Raw genomic sequence first — 17,903 nt, 5'->3', positions numbered from 1 at the left:
GCTATCATCCATGTCATATACACATGTTTATTCTTTTTCATACTTAACATTATATTGTGAGCGTGATCTTCCAAAACATGACTTTTAATGGCCTTATATTATTCTGTCACATAATTGAATGAATCATATCCCTAGTGTTAAAATACTAACCAATATTTTATGTAGTGGCTTGATAAAATTTTTAAACGCATATCTTTGATCACATTCCTGATTATTTTCTTAAAGTAGATACTACAAAGTGGGATTGTTGGATCAAAGGTTATTATTGTTTCTATAGTTCTTAGTATCGCCTGTTGTCAACTGCAGATTTAAATAGCATCTGTGCCTTCTGTGTCTTCATCAAAGTAATTAGTATAAAAAATTGCCATGGGATTGAAGACAGAGATTGCCCTTTAAATTGAAATGAATACTTTGAAAAATATCCTTTTGGACTGATTTTCCATCACTTAAAAATCCGGTTCAATATATCGTCACCTACCCTAGCTCACGCAAACCTCAGCTGTGTTATGCGAAAGGAGAAAATAAATTTTTGTTGTGTAAATGTCGGCCAGATGTTTGACAGTGGCTCCCATTGTGTCCTCGCAGATCAAAAGAGAGAGGAAAGCCAGGTGAAAACAGTTAGATTTGGAACTGATTAGATGACTGCATTGGCAGGACCTGCTGATTGGTGATTGGATGTTACCTGGGATAGAGCCTGTGGCCGGGAGCTTAACCCTGTATCATTCAAAATATTCGTTGACGGTTTGAGTAAAACATAGAAGCTTATTAACACCTTCGATAAGAGGAAACTGGGAGGTTGAATACATGTGTGTCATGACATAAACAGAATGCAAGATGATGTTTGCAGACTGCACCAGTGAGCCACAGCCAAAGAAGGGGGCTTGTTAATGAGGATCAGCGATCACCCTGTCCAAGCACAGGGTGGGTGTATTTTGACTGAGCAGGGCAGGCTTGTTTCACACATGGCTATGCTGTTGGACCTGTGAAAAGTGCAGAGGACGTGAGGTTGTACTCGTCGGGGTCAACAATGAATGAAGAGAAAAATACCGTTCATTAAAGAGATGTAAGAAGTAGAGTTCGAGCCTGAGAAGGGGGTGGTCTCACAGTCTCCACCCCTGCAGTGTTTTGCTTAGCTTGGTGCCAAATCGTGTATGGAACCCTGTCAGGCTAGAGCTCAAACAGGGGGCACTGATCAGTAAGCACGTAAGAGGGACGGTTGAAAGGACTGAGGATGTTTAACGCAGGGAGAAGAGAAAGGAAAAAAAAAAAAGAAAAGTTAAGAACAGAGAGGAAGATAGTAGCCTTCACAGTTTAAAGGACTCTCAGTAGAAGAGATTTCTTTTTTTCTTAAGGCTTTCGGGGGGCTGGGTGAGTAACACTGAGTGGTACCGAGTTGATGGTGACATCAGTACACACTGTGATTTTTAGGTCTGACTTGGGTTCTATAAAATGAATGGTTCTCTAAAAATCAATCTGTCCAACGGTAGGAATAAATTAATCACGGGAAGTGACTGAATAGAGATTGGACAGCCACTTATTCACAAGGATATAGAAACTATTCTTTTATTGGGTAGGAATACAGTAAATGAGCTTTCACTCCCTTCTAAATCCAAGAGTTTATGATGCTCCGACAGCATTTCTTTTACTGGGGTCTAAGGAATAATACTGTTGTTCCGTAAGATGTTAGTAAGTGTTCTGCGAGAAGAGAGTTCTCAGCATTAAAAAGGTTGGGATATATTGGATTAGAGTTAAAAACAAGTTTCATTATTTCAGGGCTTATTGGAGTCTTTAATATGCTGATATATACTGCAATGTCTAAAAAGAAGGGATTTATGAGATAGTTTCCTAAATTTATTTAAGCATGAAAATCTCTTTTTGTACCGCACCTATTAACAGATCTTAAATAGTTTGGTACATGATGACCTATAACTTCTTCATGGCGCAGAACCAGGACATTATCTCACCAAGGCCTCTGTGTGAAAAACAACCTCACTTTCACTTGTCCTTTGGTACAGTGGTGAGACTCGAGCCATCCAACTTTTTGGTGGTCTTGTGCTTCGAGTTGTTTTTCCTACCCCAGTAGAAGTTGGTCTGATCCACCCACTATTTCACACTCTCTGAGGTGGTCTCCTGTAGTATTGATGTCACCTATTTGTGAACTGCATGGCCAGAGGAAGAGTGGTACAAAGTTTCTGTGACCATGAAACCAAATAGAAGCACCTGTTGCAATTTTCACATCTTATTGGTCTTTAGGTGAATTTTCTTTTTCAAGTTCATTGTCTTTCTACTGTTCTAATACAAATACATTGTATATAATTCTTCTTATTCTCAAAAATAATGTACTAGATTCCAATGTCTATGAAGCCTAAACCGCAAGGCAGAGTCCAGTTCTGTTGCCTACCATCTGGGCACTCTGTCTTTCAAACCCTAGTTAAAATTGCAGTTGCATTGCACGGTGTTTTAGTTTGGATAATTTTCAAGAAGTGTTCTCACTCCTAACTTCAATGAAGTGAAGTGATCACATTTTAGTCTTTTCTTTTTTTGTCATGCGTCACAAGAGAAACAGAAACCAAATGCCAAAGCTTTTGAAAAAAATCGCAATTACACAGTAGATGACAAAAGAGTCAAAGGTTTCCAGTGGTTCGTGACAATCTGAAACACGGTGGGGTTTCTAATGAGGAGACCGGCAACGCTATTTTAGTCAGAAAGCGTGATTCACTCAGTGTTCTTTGGAATAGTTCGATCGCTTTGCCTCTCGTTTCCATGGTAAGGTTGCAGGGCTTGCTAGGGCAAATCGACGGTCACCGACAACGAAACTCTCCCCTGCGACTGCCGTAAGGGACTGACCATGAAGGTGCAGGACTGAAGCTCCGACCACTTTTGAGAGAGGAACATGACATCGAAAGACCGGTTATTTGAAATTCATCTCAGATTTGCAATGTCTTTTCTTTTTTAAGATTTCAGCATATAAAAAGAATAGCGAAGAATTGTCTTACAAGCTAGGATTTCTAAAGAGAGCTCACACTCTAACAGCTAAACGATGAAGTACTTGAACTAGAAATGGATGGAAATGCTGGAAGAACTGCACTGATGATATTTCACAGAACCAAAGAGTTTCCAAAATATTTTAATTACAACAAAACCAGAATATCAGGATGTTCTCCCAAGGAAGGAACATCATACTGTGATTTTGACTTTTGTTTATGGATTGGATTTTTCATAAATGTCTTCTCTTGAAAGGGAGAGTAAAAGTATAAGTATGTCCCTGTTAACCTCTGTAACATTTGTCCCTGAGCCTTTGATCCCACAGAGTTGACCTATCGCAGCAGCCAGGGCATTCCTGTGTAGAGTGGGCCCACATTTTTGTGTCATTTGATTCTTACTGTTTTCTTTCTCCAAGACATACATTGTGCCTTTTTTTGTTTGTGTGTTACTATTAATAATTCCTACTACAATGTAAATCTAATGAATAGCCAATAGACTTTCCTAAATTTTCTCTTCTCTCTTTTAGGGATTGATGCAGAATTGCAACCAAATGCATGCCTCCTACCTCTTTCAGCAAGACAAACATTACGACCTGTCCTACGACACTGGAGACAAGGCCCTACAGTGCGGACGCCATGTTGATGTCTTCAAATTATGGCTAATGTGGAGGGCAAAGGTGAGCATGCGCAGAACAGATGAATGACAACTAAAAACAGAAACTGTATCTGGTGACACCTATTATAACATGTTAAACAATTGATTTCCAAATGGCAAATTAGTTACCCAAAATTGTTTCTTTAATTCTATATCTAAATACCTGCATTCGACACAGGCAAGAATATAACCAAACTCATCGTTTGTTTTTGTCCCTTTTAAGCTAAATTGCTTCTAATGCTCACTCATGTCAAAAACACATCCAATCTGCCTTATATGGTAGAAAGCTTGATTTTTCGTAGGTGGTTGTCACTGTTGGGTTTTTTATCCCCTGACTCTTGGTTTTTATACCCAGTGATTGATCACCTGGATAAGGTTAATGCAATCTGAAAGTATGTATTTAGAGAATAAAAAAGGAAAAGTAAAAAGCCCACCATGATAGCTTATTTTTGACATTTTAATGGATAACCTTTAATTAGAAAGCTTTTTGTAAAACTCCAGCAGTACCTGACCACCTCCTTTTGCTGGGGTTCTCTGTTGACCTTGGAATTGAACTGTCAGTGATACCCCTCCCTTGGCATGGTAAACTCCGTAACTAACAGTGTGCAGCCCTGGCTGGACCTCAGTGTAGCCTTCCAAGGGCATACATCTGTGTCTAAATGAAGCAGGCTGGAAAGGTCAAAGATTTTAGTTTTGATCTTGACCAGATTTCTCATTTAAAGGTCACAAATTAGTGACATCCCATCAGGTTTCATTTATCTCTCAGAGGAGGCCATGGACAGACAGTCGTATATGCTACAGAAACCCAAATGCAAAGTGCATTCCAAGGAAACCTAACAAAGGAAAATGAGAAAGGGAGAGATCAAAAGTGTCAATCTAAACAACAAACAGAGAGAGGCCCTCTACAAGAAAAGATGTTTATTTGGGAAAAAAGCATTGCAACGGGAATAGTATGCCATAGTAAACTATGTGCGTATTCAGGGAGGTAAAAGAAGACAAAAGTTTTTAAAGAAAAAAAAAATGGGGAGGATTACATAATTGTTTTGAGATAATTATCCTTGGCTACAAAGATCAATAACAAGGATGACACCAGTCCAAGATTGAACAGGCAGTTGCTGGGGAGATGTCCTTGCAGAAGTATTCTTTGTGTAAGCTGGTAATGGTCTTTGTGCAAGGCTGTGGTTTTTGCAGTCTTCTGTGATTGTTTTTGCTGTCAGCCATACAAGCATGAGAATCTTCTCTTCGTGGCTTCCCTCACCCCCTCTGTCAGGGTTTTCTTGACATTAGCGACTCCATTTTGATACTGACAACCTTCCCAAAGGAAAGCTGATATGCCCTGAGCTCCAGTATTGGTGAAGAGGCCACACATTTACCTCTCAGCTTTGGCTCGAAGCCTACACAGAGGTAACAGGCTCAGTCCCATAAGAAAAAGCAAATAACTTGGTCAGCAGGGTGAGGTTTGCCAGGATAAGACCAGGGAGTGTGTTCTTCCCTGGGTCTGTGTAAAGAAGTAGGAACCGTGTCCACAGTGATGAATTTGACATGCCGTTGTTTATAAAACTTTGTAAACTAAAGTGCCTTAAACAGTGCAGATGGGGTAGGTGGCTAACGAGAAAAAGAGAGGGCTTGGGAATGAAACAATACAATCTGCAAATATTTTATGGAATCTTCTTTAAATCTATTCTGGAAAAAAAGGGCAATTAAAATAGAAAGATAGTCTTGCTCAAAGCAGAAATAACTCTTTGATGGTTTCCAAGGATGGCTGGACTACGTATCCTTTAAGGAAGCCTCTTTAATAGTATTTACCCCGGCTGAACTTTTTTGAAGTGTTGCTAAGTGTCAGGCAGCTACTGGCAGTGAGGCTCTACCGTGTTGCCCAGAAAGGGTGGCGTGAGGGGCTCCCTTTCTCTTTTGAAAGTTGGGAGCCTGAGAAGGACACGTAACTGGTCCCCACCACCCAACATGGCTCATTTTATTGGCAATGACACTTTCATTTGGCAAAAAAGGAAAGAAAAGAAAAAAATCAACAATATAAATTATTGGTGTACTCCCAAACTGTTTTGAAATGAGCTGGTTTTTCATTTCATTGGTTGGTGGGAATTACAAAATGATAAATGTAAACATCAGGCCATAAGTTGGGGAAACCTTGATCTTTAAATATTGTGCAAGTTCCCTCTGACTTCAAGCATCCTCTTTCCTGTCTGTTTCTCCTGTGGTGTTTTTATTAAGACGATGATCGCTGGCTGTATTTGCACAAAAATGTTTCTCATGCTTCATCAGTTCCTGCTGCTCTTTCTCCACCTGAAGCGCCTCCTCCAGCTCGACGCAGCCCTGGGTTCTCAGAGAAATAGCTTACAGCACATCGGGTGGGAACCGAACAGCAGGACCAGATGAAGCCTGAAATAAAGGCGAGAGATCCCGTCCTGACAGCGCTGAGATAAAGGCACTGGGAGAGGGGATGAAAAGAGGAAAGAGAAAAATCACTGCAGCTGCGTTACTCACAAGCACGTGATCTTTTAGTTCCTTGTGCAAAACCTCAAGTATCTAGACATCTAAATGGCAAAAAGCTTCCATTTGGTTTTCAACCTGAAGCTGCATTTGTTTTTTGCAAAATGAAATGATAATTATGAAAATAATAAGCTCAGTCCTATAATCTAGATCAGAGATAACGATAATTATACTCTCGCCCCAAAAGCCCCCATGGTGCCAGCCAAGGCAGGAGAAGGCATCCTCTTCCCTCAGGAAGGACCAGGAAAGAGCTGGCTGTGATGCTCTGTCTTGCATGGCCGCAGGGGTGGGGAGACGATGTGGAACTTGACAATGAGGCGGAGGAGCGTAGCGTTGACTCCGTGAACCTCTGTTATCAGAGATGCCTGGAGAATGCGATTTTCTCCACGTTTTCCCCACGTTTTCTCCTAAAATGAAACCACATAAAAAATAGTAACTTCAGTGTAAATCATTATTCTTCAGACTAATCTGTTAATGACTAATGAGGCTAAATGCGCAAATGATGGCCATGGTATTGAGTCCAAGACAACTCGATGAGAATAAATTTATGCAAAAAATGAGACTCCTGATTTGAGATGTGAAGAGGCTTCTAGATGGTACTAAGCCATGTAAGCCTGTCATTAGCCAAGGCACCGTGCCTGCCCCCAACTCTGTTCTTGCGGATGGGAGTGGGCCTTTCGTTTCATCTGCATTTCATTACAGAATTCTAGGACTTCATGATTATTTTCCATTTTGATAGATTTCTACAGTGGCTAAAACTCAGTGGCAGACAGAAATAAACAAATGAACCTTAAAATGACTCCCCCTTTTTAGGCCTGCAGGGACGGCTTAATATGTAGCAACCGAGGTTGCACAGTAAATCCCTGTTTTTGTATGTGGTTATACAAATTGGTGGGTTTCCTTGTGGTTTTTTATGATTGGCCTCTCTAATGAAAAATGTGGATAGCAGAGGGACTGGCAAATGGCTGAGGAAGAAATTATTAACAGCAAATGGACGTCTGGCATCCTTTGCTGAGTGCCTTAATGTTCGCTTTCTCTCTCAAATACGAATTTATTTTAATAAGTAGATTTTGAGCACCTGGTGCTTAGTGGGACAAGGGTGCTCTCATTTTTCCAGACAGGCTAGGACAAATGCACGGAGAGCTGCCATGTATTAATAAGATAGAACAGATCTGGTCATAAAAGAAACACAGACGTACCTGGAGAAGTTGAAGGACGGGGAGCTCATTACCAGTTTGAGAGTCAAGAAGGATGAATCAAGAGATGATCTCTGACATAGGGTTTGAACAGAAGAGGTAGAAGAGGCAAGATTGTAGTCAGCAGCACTGCGAGGAGGCCAGCAGGCGTCAGACAGGAGCCACAGTGCGTTCTCCAAGCCCGGAGCAGCGTCTCCACTGACTGAAGGATGATCTGGGAGCCACGGCCCAGATGAGAAGACGGACGGCCTGAACTAGGGTGGTGGCAGCAGAAATGGAGACGGTAGCAAGGGATTTAGTGGTTATCCCAGAAGCAGCATCTCTGGGCCAGGGAGCACTTACCAAAGGGTCGCACGAAGCAGAAAAGACTCACGACCAGCACCCGAGATGTCAAAGCCCAAGGCGACACAGAGGCAGTGGCCAACCACTGCTCGACAGTGAGCTCACGGAAGAGGATAACATGAGCATGTCCCTGTCCATCTTCCTGAAATGCTTGCTTGGGAGGCTGGGCGGGGCCTGAGAAGCTCCATTTTTAACACAACCTGGTTCTGATACAGATGGCCCCTCAGAACATACTCTGTAAAAACATGGCCCCAGGGCTTAAAAGTTGTACTTTCATTCACTCATTCATTCATTCAACAAACATACATTGAGCACCTAACATGCGCCCAGCACTGCCTGAGGTGTAGGGGATATACCAGTGAAAAAAGGAATAAAAATCTGTGCCCTCGCACAGTATGTGGTGTGGCCCGGTCTGTCTAACCCAGTGCCGCGTGTGTGAGCCGTGAGAGGGGCAATAAAACCGTCTTTCCCCAGAAGCTTCCTCCGTGGAACCTTGACACTGGGGTTCCAGCCCTTCGCTGAGGAGCCCCCATCTGGGCCCCCTGCATCCTTCACATCAGTTCAGGTCATGGTGTCACGATGCCTGATGAAGTTTTTTCATGTGCTTTGTCATTATTAAAATAAAACCCATGTGGCGTATGATGGCTACTCAACAAGTATTTGATGCATGAATGAATTTTGAAGACTTTCCTAAAAGCTTTCAGAACCTTGAGAATGAAATATGGATCTAATTCTCATAAATATCCCGGGAGGGGCCCCCAGGCTCCTGAGGGGGTGCTAGGTACCTCTTCAGCACCCAGCTAAAGGGGTGGTCACGTCACTCCTGATCAGCCCGTAGTGAAATCGTAGACCTGCGAGGGCTATGGGACTCGCCCTCGGATCTGCAGTCATCCCACTGCCTTCACAGGGCAGTCAGACTCTTTCAGAGCATCTGTTTCACCCTGCTCTCTCCCTGTGTGGGTAATCAGAGGGGCGGCCTCCTTCCCATCTAACCACAGAGATTGCCAAGGCCACACGGCTTGGCAGGGCTGGAGTCTGGCTGCTCCTGGCCACAGCCTAGATCGGATACGTGAAAGTCTAAACCCAACTCCAGACTGGTCCAAAGGACCCAGTTTGGAGAAGAACAACTAGCTTCCCTCTCTGCTCCTACAGTCCATCCCAAGTGGACCCAGGCTGCCAGGTCGGTTCAAACCAATTCTAATTTCCTGAGCGCCCACTGTCCCATGGGGCCACGGTGCTGGCCTGAACACGGGGGCATCAGGACCCGCCAGCTTCCTGAGCCAATCAGCTGGGGCAGCGATCTCCAAAGAAACAAATTTCTGAACCCATTAGATTTCTCCAGTGCAACTTGTTCTTACACGCTACATTTGTCACACACCACTGGGCCATGCTGGGCCCCTACCTGAGCCATGTGTGAACAGGCAGGTGGCCCGTCTCAGCCTCTCTGCGGCCCACCCTCTAGTTGCAGGTCGGCTGAGTTACTGGTAGGCTGGTTCCAAGTGCTGCTGGGATGAGCGTTGGCTGTTTTCCTAAGCTTTCCGTTAGCACTCAGTAAATGCTGATGGAGGTAAGAGAAAAGCCATTTTGAGAAGTAAACCCCTCGACGTCCTGACGTCAGTTAAACAGCTTCAGTCCAAGATGGCTGCGTTGATTTTCCTAAGTCCAGATCCAGGGCTTTCAGAGCTGGAAACTGCAAGACCTTTGTGAGAATGTTCATCCGTTACAGACACGTGAGTCATTTACTTGTCACCAAAGGAGAACGCTGCAGAGCCTGGCAGAATGCTAGGCTGACGAAGCCTCTCCGAGCTCCCAAAGATTCTTTCATCCATTTGTTCAGCGAATTCATTGAGCTCTACCCTGCTTGTTCTGGGTCGGGTGCAGGGACAAACAATGCTAGGGTCTGGGAGGGGCTAAGAGGCCTCCTGGGGTCTCTGATGATGCTTCTTGTCTGCAGGAAGAGAATAGCCTGGCCCTCTCACTGTTAATGACTTCCGTGATTACTCCTGTGAACAGCAGAGACAAATTTTCCGCTTGAGTAATTAAAATAATTGCCTGGGGAATGGAGGCTCTGGAAGAAACGGAGTCTGCAGCAGAGAGCTGTAATAAAAGGGGACGAAAGCACCTGAGGGCGAGAGCATGGAAGGGAAAGCAAACGCTGGAAAAGCCGGGAGGATGAGTCTTGGGGCGGGGAAGTGCCAGAGCGGTGCTGGCACGGAAGCCACAGGAAGACGGTCATCTGCAGGGAGTCACTCGTCCCACGTCCCCAGCCTGTCTAACGAGCTTGTTCCTCTCTTTCTTAGGGGACTACCGGGTTTGAGGTGCACGTTGATAAGTGTTTGGAGCTGGCAGAGTATTTATACAACATCATAAAAAACCGAGAAGGATACGAGATGGTGTTTGATGGGAAGGTACGTACTCAGATTTCTACAATCCCCAAAGTTTAGTCAACTCCAGTTCTTCTTGCTGACATTGTTTGGTGTGAATGACGTGCCGTCCAGGTGAGTGGGACCATCGCAGAGGGGGGCGGTGGGTGACGGGTAGCTCTTCTGAGCTGGAATAAAGATCAGACTGGAAAATGATTCCGGATCCTGTTGGGAAAGTCAGGCCCTCCAAAGGCAATTCCTGACTTAAAAGTGGGAATCAGATTCTGAATCTGCCAAATAAATAGATATGAAATGGAATTTCGAAATTGCCAGTTTGTGCTGGGTGTGAATCTTCCTCTCCTCTCTGCAGCCTCAGCACACAAACGTCTGCTTCTGGTACGTTCCTCCCAGTTTGCGCACCCTGGAAGACAATGAAGAGAGAATGAGTCGCCTCTCAAAGGTAAGTGCTCCACGCTCCTCTGATCTGCGTGTACATGGGGCCTTTCAAGCGTGTGTCTTTATGACATGCGCGTACGTCGTTAGGAGAGACCTGACCTTGGTACGTGGGTCCACTCCCCTCTGTGGGCTCCTGCAGAGCCGGGATGCACAGAGCCCTGTATAGCCAGACTTTTAACAACTCTATCTGCCTGTTTTCTGAGAGCGAGTTTATGAAGTCTTAAGTAATTAGGTGATAACCTTTGCTGGCATTCACAAAGCAGCAAGAACCATGGCTGAGGTTGACTCATCTTCCAAGCAAAACTGGTGCTCAATTACAAGCACAAACAGGCTTCAGGTACCAGAAATGATCAGAAAACTGCGTGGACCTTCTTGAGTTGCCAAAGATCCTGTGGGGTCTTTAGAGCAGTCTCGACCCCAGAAGGTAACAGGACAAAGAGCAGTAAAAACAGCCACGGTTTAGAGTGTGAACTGTGTCCCAGGCTCAACTTTCATCAGGCATTAGATCACTTAAAGCCTCATAGGAACCAGATGTGGGAAAGACTATTGCCCCATTTTGCTGATAAGGAAACTGAGGCACAGGGAGAAAAGGTAACCTTCTCAGAGTCATGCAGAAAGTCTGACTCCAGAGCCCAAGAGCTCAAGCCTTAAATTCTGCTGTGATCAGTAAGACGCCTTTACCTTCTGTCCTCTCCTGCTCACAACACGGACACTGGGGTGGACATGGTTCACGGCACACAGCAAAGGGAGCCCATCCCCCATGGTGCTGCGGGAACAGGAAACTAAGGATGGTCATGTGTATTTGGATCTCAGAGGGCTGGTTGATGGGTTTGTTTTGGGGTTTGTTTCATTTATCGTAAAAGAGGGAACCTCCTCCGGTCACTAGACTACCTCACTGACCTTTCCAAACATTTTATTTCCTCCTATGTAAAATGAAGAACAGGATTTTGTGTGGATTTAAAACCTTCAGAAAAGCTTTTAAATGTTAACACCTGCCCTTAAGCAACCCTGGATTAAACTCTTCATCAGGAAGAAACCTACTCATGGTTGAGGTCTTTAAACCAAGCCTGCTAATCAGAGTAGAGATTCGCAACCCTGGCTGTGCTTTAGAATCATCCAGAAGCTTTATAAAAAACACTGCTGACTAGGTCTTACCCCAAGAATTTAATCAGATTGCTCTTGGATGGGCCTGGGTATGGTTCTAAAGGTTAGGTAGGTGACTCCACTGTGTAGCGCAGTTTACCCCTGACGTAGAGGAATGAATGGAAGTTTCTAGAACTGGCATCCATGAGGCACGTGTCTGGAGTGGGAGGGGTTATGGTTGTGTTTGAAGTTTTAGTGAAGATGATTCTTTCCAGGAAATCAAGCCCAAGAGGTGGGAAGGAGGGTATGGAGGCCACATTGGACAAGATGATAGTTGCAGCAAGAAGAGAGGGCTGCAGTCATTTGAGAGGGAAGAATTCATAATTTTCCTGGAATTTTTACGATGTAGCCTATTCATAATGTAAATTATCTTAACAATGACAAATTTTATTTAAGCAGTTAGTTAGAAATTAGATATTTCCATTCTTATTGCCTTTGACTTATTTAATGAACCAACTGACCAGATAGAGGATCCAAGGAGTGGTTCCGCTGATTTCATTTGTTGGATCAGTTCATGATCACTGGGCCAAGGGATGGGGCAGGATGGGAATACAGGACAAAAAGGGGTTTTGTTTCCGTTTTCTGAGCAAAAATCAACTCTGAGTCTCCCCCATTTAAATACAACTCTGCAAATACCTCTTAGATTTTAGCACATCACATAAACTGTGATGGGGATGGAGATTGTTTCCTGGGGACAGCAATCAGGGTATTCATAAACTGTTTTTAGACTGTTGGTAATTCAAATCTGAAAGTCTCTGGGGACTGCAAACCGAATTCTCCTGATTTTTCTCTCTGTTCGGACTCTATTTTTATTACTGTAATAGAATTCAACAATTTGGATTTGGAAATGAAAGTAGAACCGCATGAATTATCAAGGTTAACTTTTGTTCGTCTATGTCAATAATTCTTCAGAGTTTCAGAAAAGTTTCTTATTAAGCATGAAGCCCTTAAAATATGATGTCCAGGAACCAGTAAAATCTTCACACACACACACACACACACACACATGCACTCCCAGAGGGAAATTGCTGAGGGGGAATAACCTGTACTGTCCAAAATGATAGTAAAAGCCACATGTGACTATGTACATTTAAATTTAAATGAATCAAAATTAAATTCGACTAAAGATTCAGTTCTTCAATCCCACTAGACACATTTCAGTTGCCCAATATCTGAGCAGTGGCTACTGTGTTGGATAGTGCGAGTATAGAATGTCTCCATCATTGCTGATGTAGATCCAGAACAGGAGAGAAATGTGGAGTCTCTGTGTAGCGTGTGGGAAATGAGAATGAAGTTAAATTCTGGACAAGACAAAGCAGAGAATTACCCTTTCTACCCTCTTGCCTGGTACTTGGCTTTAGCATACAATAGGCACTCAAAAGAAACTTTTCTGAAACTCTGAAAAAATTATTGACATAGACAAACAAAAATCATTTGTTGAACTAAAGTACTGCCTTAGTCTGTTCAGGCTCCCAAAACAAACTACTAGAGACTGGGTGGCTTGTAAACAACAGGAACTTACTTGGCACAGTTCTGGAGGCTGGGAAGTCCAAGATCAAGGCACTGACAGATTTCGTGTCTAGTAAGGGCTCACTTCCTGGTTCATAGACGGCCTTTTATTCACTATATCCTCACATGGCAAAAGGAGGCAAGGGAGTTCTCTGGGTCTCTTTTGTAAAGGCACTAGTCCCATTCATGAGGGCTCTGCCTTCATGGCCTAATCACCTACCAAAGGCCCCACCTCCTAATATCATCACATTGGGGGTTAAGATTTCAACATACAAATTTTTGGAGGACACAAATATTCAGTCTATAGCACATACTGTTTGCATATTCCAGAATAAGAAAGGGAAACAACATTTAGGAAACCTGATAGTGGCCATAGGCCTTTTCCCAGAGTACACTAGCTGGGGACAGATATCTAGATCAGTCACGTCTTCACGAGGGAGGTAAAGAGGAGAACCAGTCGGTGCATTTCCTGCTGCCCAGGCAGGACTGTGAGTGTGCGGGTGGCGTGTTGTCACTGAGGCAGAGGGAGAATTCGTGGGGCGCTGTGGGGGTGTGACCCACACAAACGCCTTAGACACAGGGAAGGGGCAGCAAGGAGACTCCGTGAGGATGTTTATCAAACAAGAATCAAAAATTCTGGTCTGTCAATCACTTCTTGTGTTTCTGCTTCTTCTTCATCATCATCTTTTTCTTCTATTTTAATTTTCATTATTCTTGATCATTATCTGCATCTCTTCTGTCAGCCTTTACAGTCCTGCACTGATGGATGGACTTTCAAAAGGTCAACAATGGGTTTAATACTAAATCGGTAAGGAAGTAGTTTGGGCTTATATTGAAGGTGACTTTTTGAAAGTTTGTTATCAAGTATCATGAGGAATTTAATTGGTGAGATTTTAACATTTCAGAACATCTTATTTATAGTTAGTCTACTTTTTCAATTTTCAAAATTTTCTCTCAGGCTTCCAAAATTTAAAAACAAAGAGGTTTTCTAACACATAGTGAAAAATACCTTCCTATAATGATAGCTTGTAAGTTGCTTTAATATGAGCCTTGTTTGGAGGAAACAAATGTGGATTGCAATTACAGAAGGGTCCCTTGGTTATTATTTTCTAAAAGACTGAAAAAGCTAATAGCACAAGAGAGAAAACAACACCATAAAACCCTTTAAGATGGCCCAAAGAGCTCTTATTGTGATGAGGCCTTTAGTGAGTTCTTCAACAGGCAGCTTCTCTCTTTCTCAACTGACTGTTCAGCAAAACCAAGGATCCAACAACAACCCCCAAAAAGCCTGGAAATATGTGAAAATTCTATATATTCATCATAATAGTCAGAATCTTATTTTCCTTCTCCACTTACAATTAGTGAATACACAATGAAGTAGATGATCCATGTTCCCGCTAAGTTTAGTTCATCAGCATTTTCTGGACGCAGCCAAAAGTCATATGTGTTTGGACAGCTGCAATTTCTGCCCACTCGGCTTGCTTCAGGAACAGGGGATTCAATCTCACTTTATGCCAAGATCTGTTGGGAACGTGGCTGTTGACATTACTCTTTTGACCTTTGATTTGCATTCATCTGAAAAGTTAGAGATAATTGTCCTTAATAATTAGTGCCATTCTTGTGTGGTTTTGCTTGGGTAGCCAAGAAAGCTAAAGAGGAATTGAATTCACTGAGTAAAGTATTGCCATTATTTTACCAGTTCTGAAGAGCAAACACGATTTTATTGCACAGATAAAACTAAGGAATATTTATGTGACTTTTCCTTGAATTCCTGCAGCCACGTGGATTTGGAATTACTTTTCTAATTTGGGATTTCTCTTCTCAGGGACCACCTAGACTTGACGTGCCTTGCAGCACAAAGTAATAAATTTCATGCCCCTTTGACTAGAATATTCTAGTAGATTTGTTTCCAGAACTTAATCCCAGACTTAAGATATTTAAATTATTTTTTATATTTATCCCTTGGGATGAGCCTGATGCTCTGCATGTGTTCTAATCCCCTACACAAAAGAAGGACCAACCCAACAGAAACACTCCTCTTCACATCACCTCCCCATGGGGCAAGGAAGGGGCAGGAAGGGAGGAGGAACTTGTTCATCTAGAATCAGAAAATCCCAGCGGTGGCTGGAGTCGTCATCCGCATTCACTTTTAGATGAGGAAGTTAGGTTCAGAATGTGAGGTGTAGGTGAATGTGACGTCCGTCTGTTGGCTTTCTCTTTGGTAACTAACAAATGATCAGGCCTGATGGGAACCTGGCTGATTTTGTGCATTGGGTACTTTGAAGATGAAAACCTCATTGTAAACCAATGGTTATTTAAGAGCTGATATTCAGAAGTCACATGTTCGTAACAGCATTCCATCTGAATCTATCCTTCATTTGAGACGAATTCGTCTGTGATGTAAGGCACGTCCCCATTTTGAACTGAGTTTCTGACCATGTATATACCTCAAACAAGTCTGAAGATTCTCTGATGTCTACCATTCTATGTATTTGCAGCACTGAACTTAAAGGATCAAATGTCATATTTATAAACTCCAGTGGTAAATATATGTGGACAGATCATACCTACAGTTAGATGTAATTTAAATTCATGCCTCTTCCTAAATTATGCTACTCTTTATAGTCAGCAAGAATTCAGGAAGCTTCCACATGTACCCAGCACTATGCTGGTAAACAAAAGAAGTGACACTTTGTCCACCCTCTAGAAATGTGTTTGCTCTTAAGTAAGAGGATGGTAGGAAATCAGTAGATAGTCAGAATCTATGGGGAAAGACTCATTATTTACAACTTAAAAGAAGAGAGATTCTAAGGGACTGAGAAGTCAGCAAAGACTTCCTAGCAGCTGCGAGACTGCGCTGGAGTCTTGGAGTGTGTGCAGGATGTGAACTGGAAGAAAAAGGGCATTCTAAGCAAAGAGAACAAGCGTGACATGGTACCACTGATGACAAGTGCGAAGGGATAAGGATACAAGTGGTACATTCAAGGGATATTTCATAAAGGAGTCTTGTCAGAGCTGAAGATGCATTTTGGTGAGCAGTGGAAGATGAGTCCTCAGAGCTGGGTGTTGAGCTAAAGAGTTTAAATTTAATTTCACACACGGTAGAGAACTACTGAGGCTGTAATCAACAGGCCAGCACAAATACAGTAAAATCTTGTCTGTGATACGATACGTGATGTGTAACACATGCGTGTTAAGTCCCTGTGGGTTCAGCTTTTGCCCAGATGATTTGTCATCGTTAAGGAATACCTTTCAAAATACATTATAAACCAAGGCAATGCAAACCGAGAATGAGAAGAAACAAGCTTTAGGGTCTTAAGAAAGTTGCCACAAGTCTATTTATCTTCATATATCACTTGATATTGAAAATTACCTTTTGGTGACAATTCTCTGAACTATCTCTTATTTCAATGTTTTTATATTGGCTGGGGGGAAAAACTCCCCCAAATGTTGTATTGCTAAACTGTTTAGCCTTGAGGCCACTACCAGATTCTCCCAAAACTTTAACTAGAAAGTCAAGGATAAGATGGCAAACACGTGATCACCTACCATTTCTTACTGCTCTTATCATCTTCAGGGTCTTGAATGTACTGAACCGTTGTAGTCCTCTGGTCTCAAGAAAACTCAAGGCAATTCTTTCGAGAGAAAATAAATATGGTTCTGATTGTTTAGTTAAAACCTAAAACTGCTGCTTGCTATTGGGTTCTTTGACTAAGGGGAACGTTCCAGGAGAAACAGTCACCAGGCTGATGTGCTCTCTCCCATAGGTGGCGCCAGTGATCAAAGCCAGAATGATGGAGTATGGAACCACCATGGTCAGCTACCAACCCCTGGGAGACAAGGTCAATTTCTTCCGCATGGTTATCTCAAACCCCGCAGCAACTCACCAAGACATTGACTTCCTGATTGAAGAAATAGAACGTCTTGGACAAGATTTATAATAACCTAGCTCACCAAGCTGTTTCACTTCTCTAGGTAGACAATTAAGTTGTCACAAACTGTGTGAATGTATTTGTAGTTTGTTCCAAAGTAAATCTATTTCTATATTGTGATGTCAGAGTAGAGTAGAGTTTAAAAATCAAAAAAACATTGCTCCTTTTAAAAATCCTTTCTTAAGTTTAGAATACCTCTCTAACAATTAGTGACAGAAGGCTGTGTTCTAATCAATAAGGAAAAGCTTAAAGTTGTTATAAATACTTCCCTTACTTTTAATATAGTGTGCAAATCAAACTTTATTTTCACTTCAGAGTAGTAGGATTGAATAGTGCCAAATTGCCCCTGAATCATAAAAGGTTCTTTGGGGTGCAGTGAAAAGGATATAGTAAATATAAAATGTATGTTGACAATAAAAACTCTTGCCTTTTTCATAGTATTAGAAAAAAAATTTCTAATTTACCTATAGTGACATTTCAAATGTATTTAAATACATATAATTTTACAAAAAGGAAAATATATATATTAAAAAAGAAATCCTATTTTGTAACATATAGATTTTTATTTTATATGGGTTATACAAACTGCAGGGGCAGATATAAAAACTAAGCCAGATTTTTTTTTTCTCTTTCTTTTAATGGAGGCACAATAAAACAGCGAAGTAATTTTGAAGCATAGGCCCACAAAGATTCTTAAAAAGTAGGATTCCTTCTTTCTATACATGTTATAGCCTATTACATCTCCAAAGTTAGTATCTCAAAACAAGCACAAAAGAATACTGCAAGTTCTTTAAAATGATTGATTAGATTGGCAA

The 17,903-nt window shown here is 42.2% G+C and overlaps 1 protein-coding gene across 1 annotated transcript in view; it reads left to right on the top strand.

Moving 5' to 3' along the window:
- GAD2 (glutamate decarboxylase 2 (pancreatic islets and brain, 65kDa)) overlaps positions 1-17,518 on the top strand; it is an 85,386-nt gene extending 67,868 nt beyond the window's left edge. The window contains exons 13-16 of the mRNA XM_012654856.1: positions 3,512-3,661; positions 9,986-10,093; positions 10,419-10,508; positions 16,924-17,518. Coding sequence (XP_012510310.1) covers positions 3,512-3,661; positions 9,986-10,093; positions 10,419-10,508; positions 16,924-17,097 — 522 coding nt within the window. The 3' untranslated portion in view covers positions 17,098-17,518. The remainder of the gene's footprint in view (positions 1-3,511; positions 3,662-9,985; positions 10,094-10,418; positions 10,509-16,923) is intronic.
- Positions 17,519-17,903: the final 385 nt, after the last annotated feature.

Source organism: Propithecus coquereli, unplaced genomic scaffold, assembly GCF_000956105.1.
Source record: "Propithecus coquereli isolate 6110/MARCELLA unplaced genomic scaffold, Pcoq_1.0 Scaffold45, whole genome shotgun sequence".
In the NCBI taxonomy this organism is placed as follows: domain Eukaryota; kingdom Metazoa; phylum Chordata; class Mammalia; order Primates; family Indriidae; genus Propithecus; species Propithecus coquereli.
Note: the sequence above shows the minus strand (reverse complement) of the source record. Positions and strands in the feature narration are given on the sequence as shown.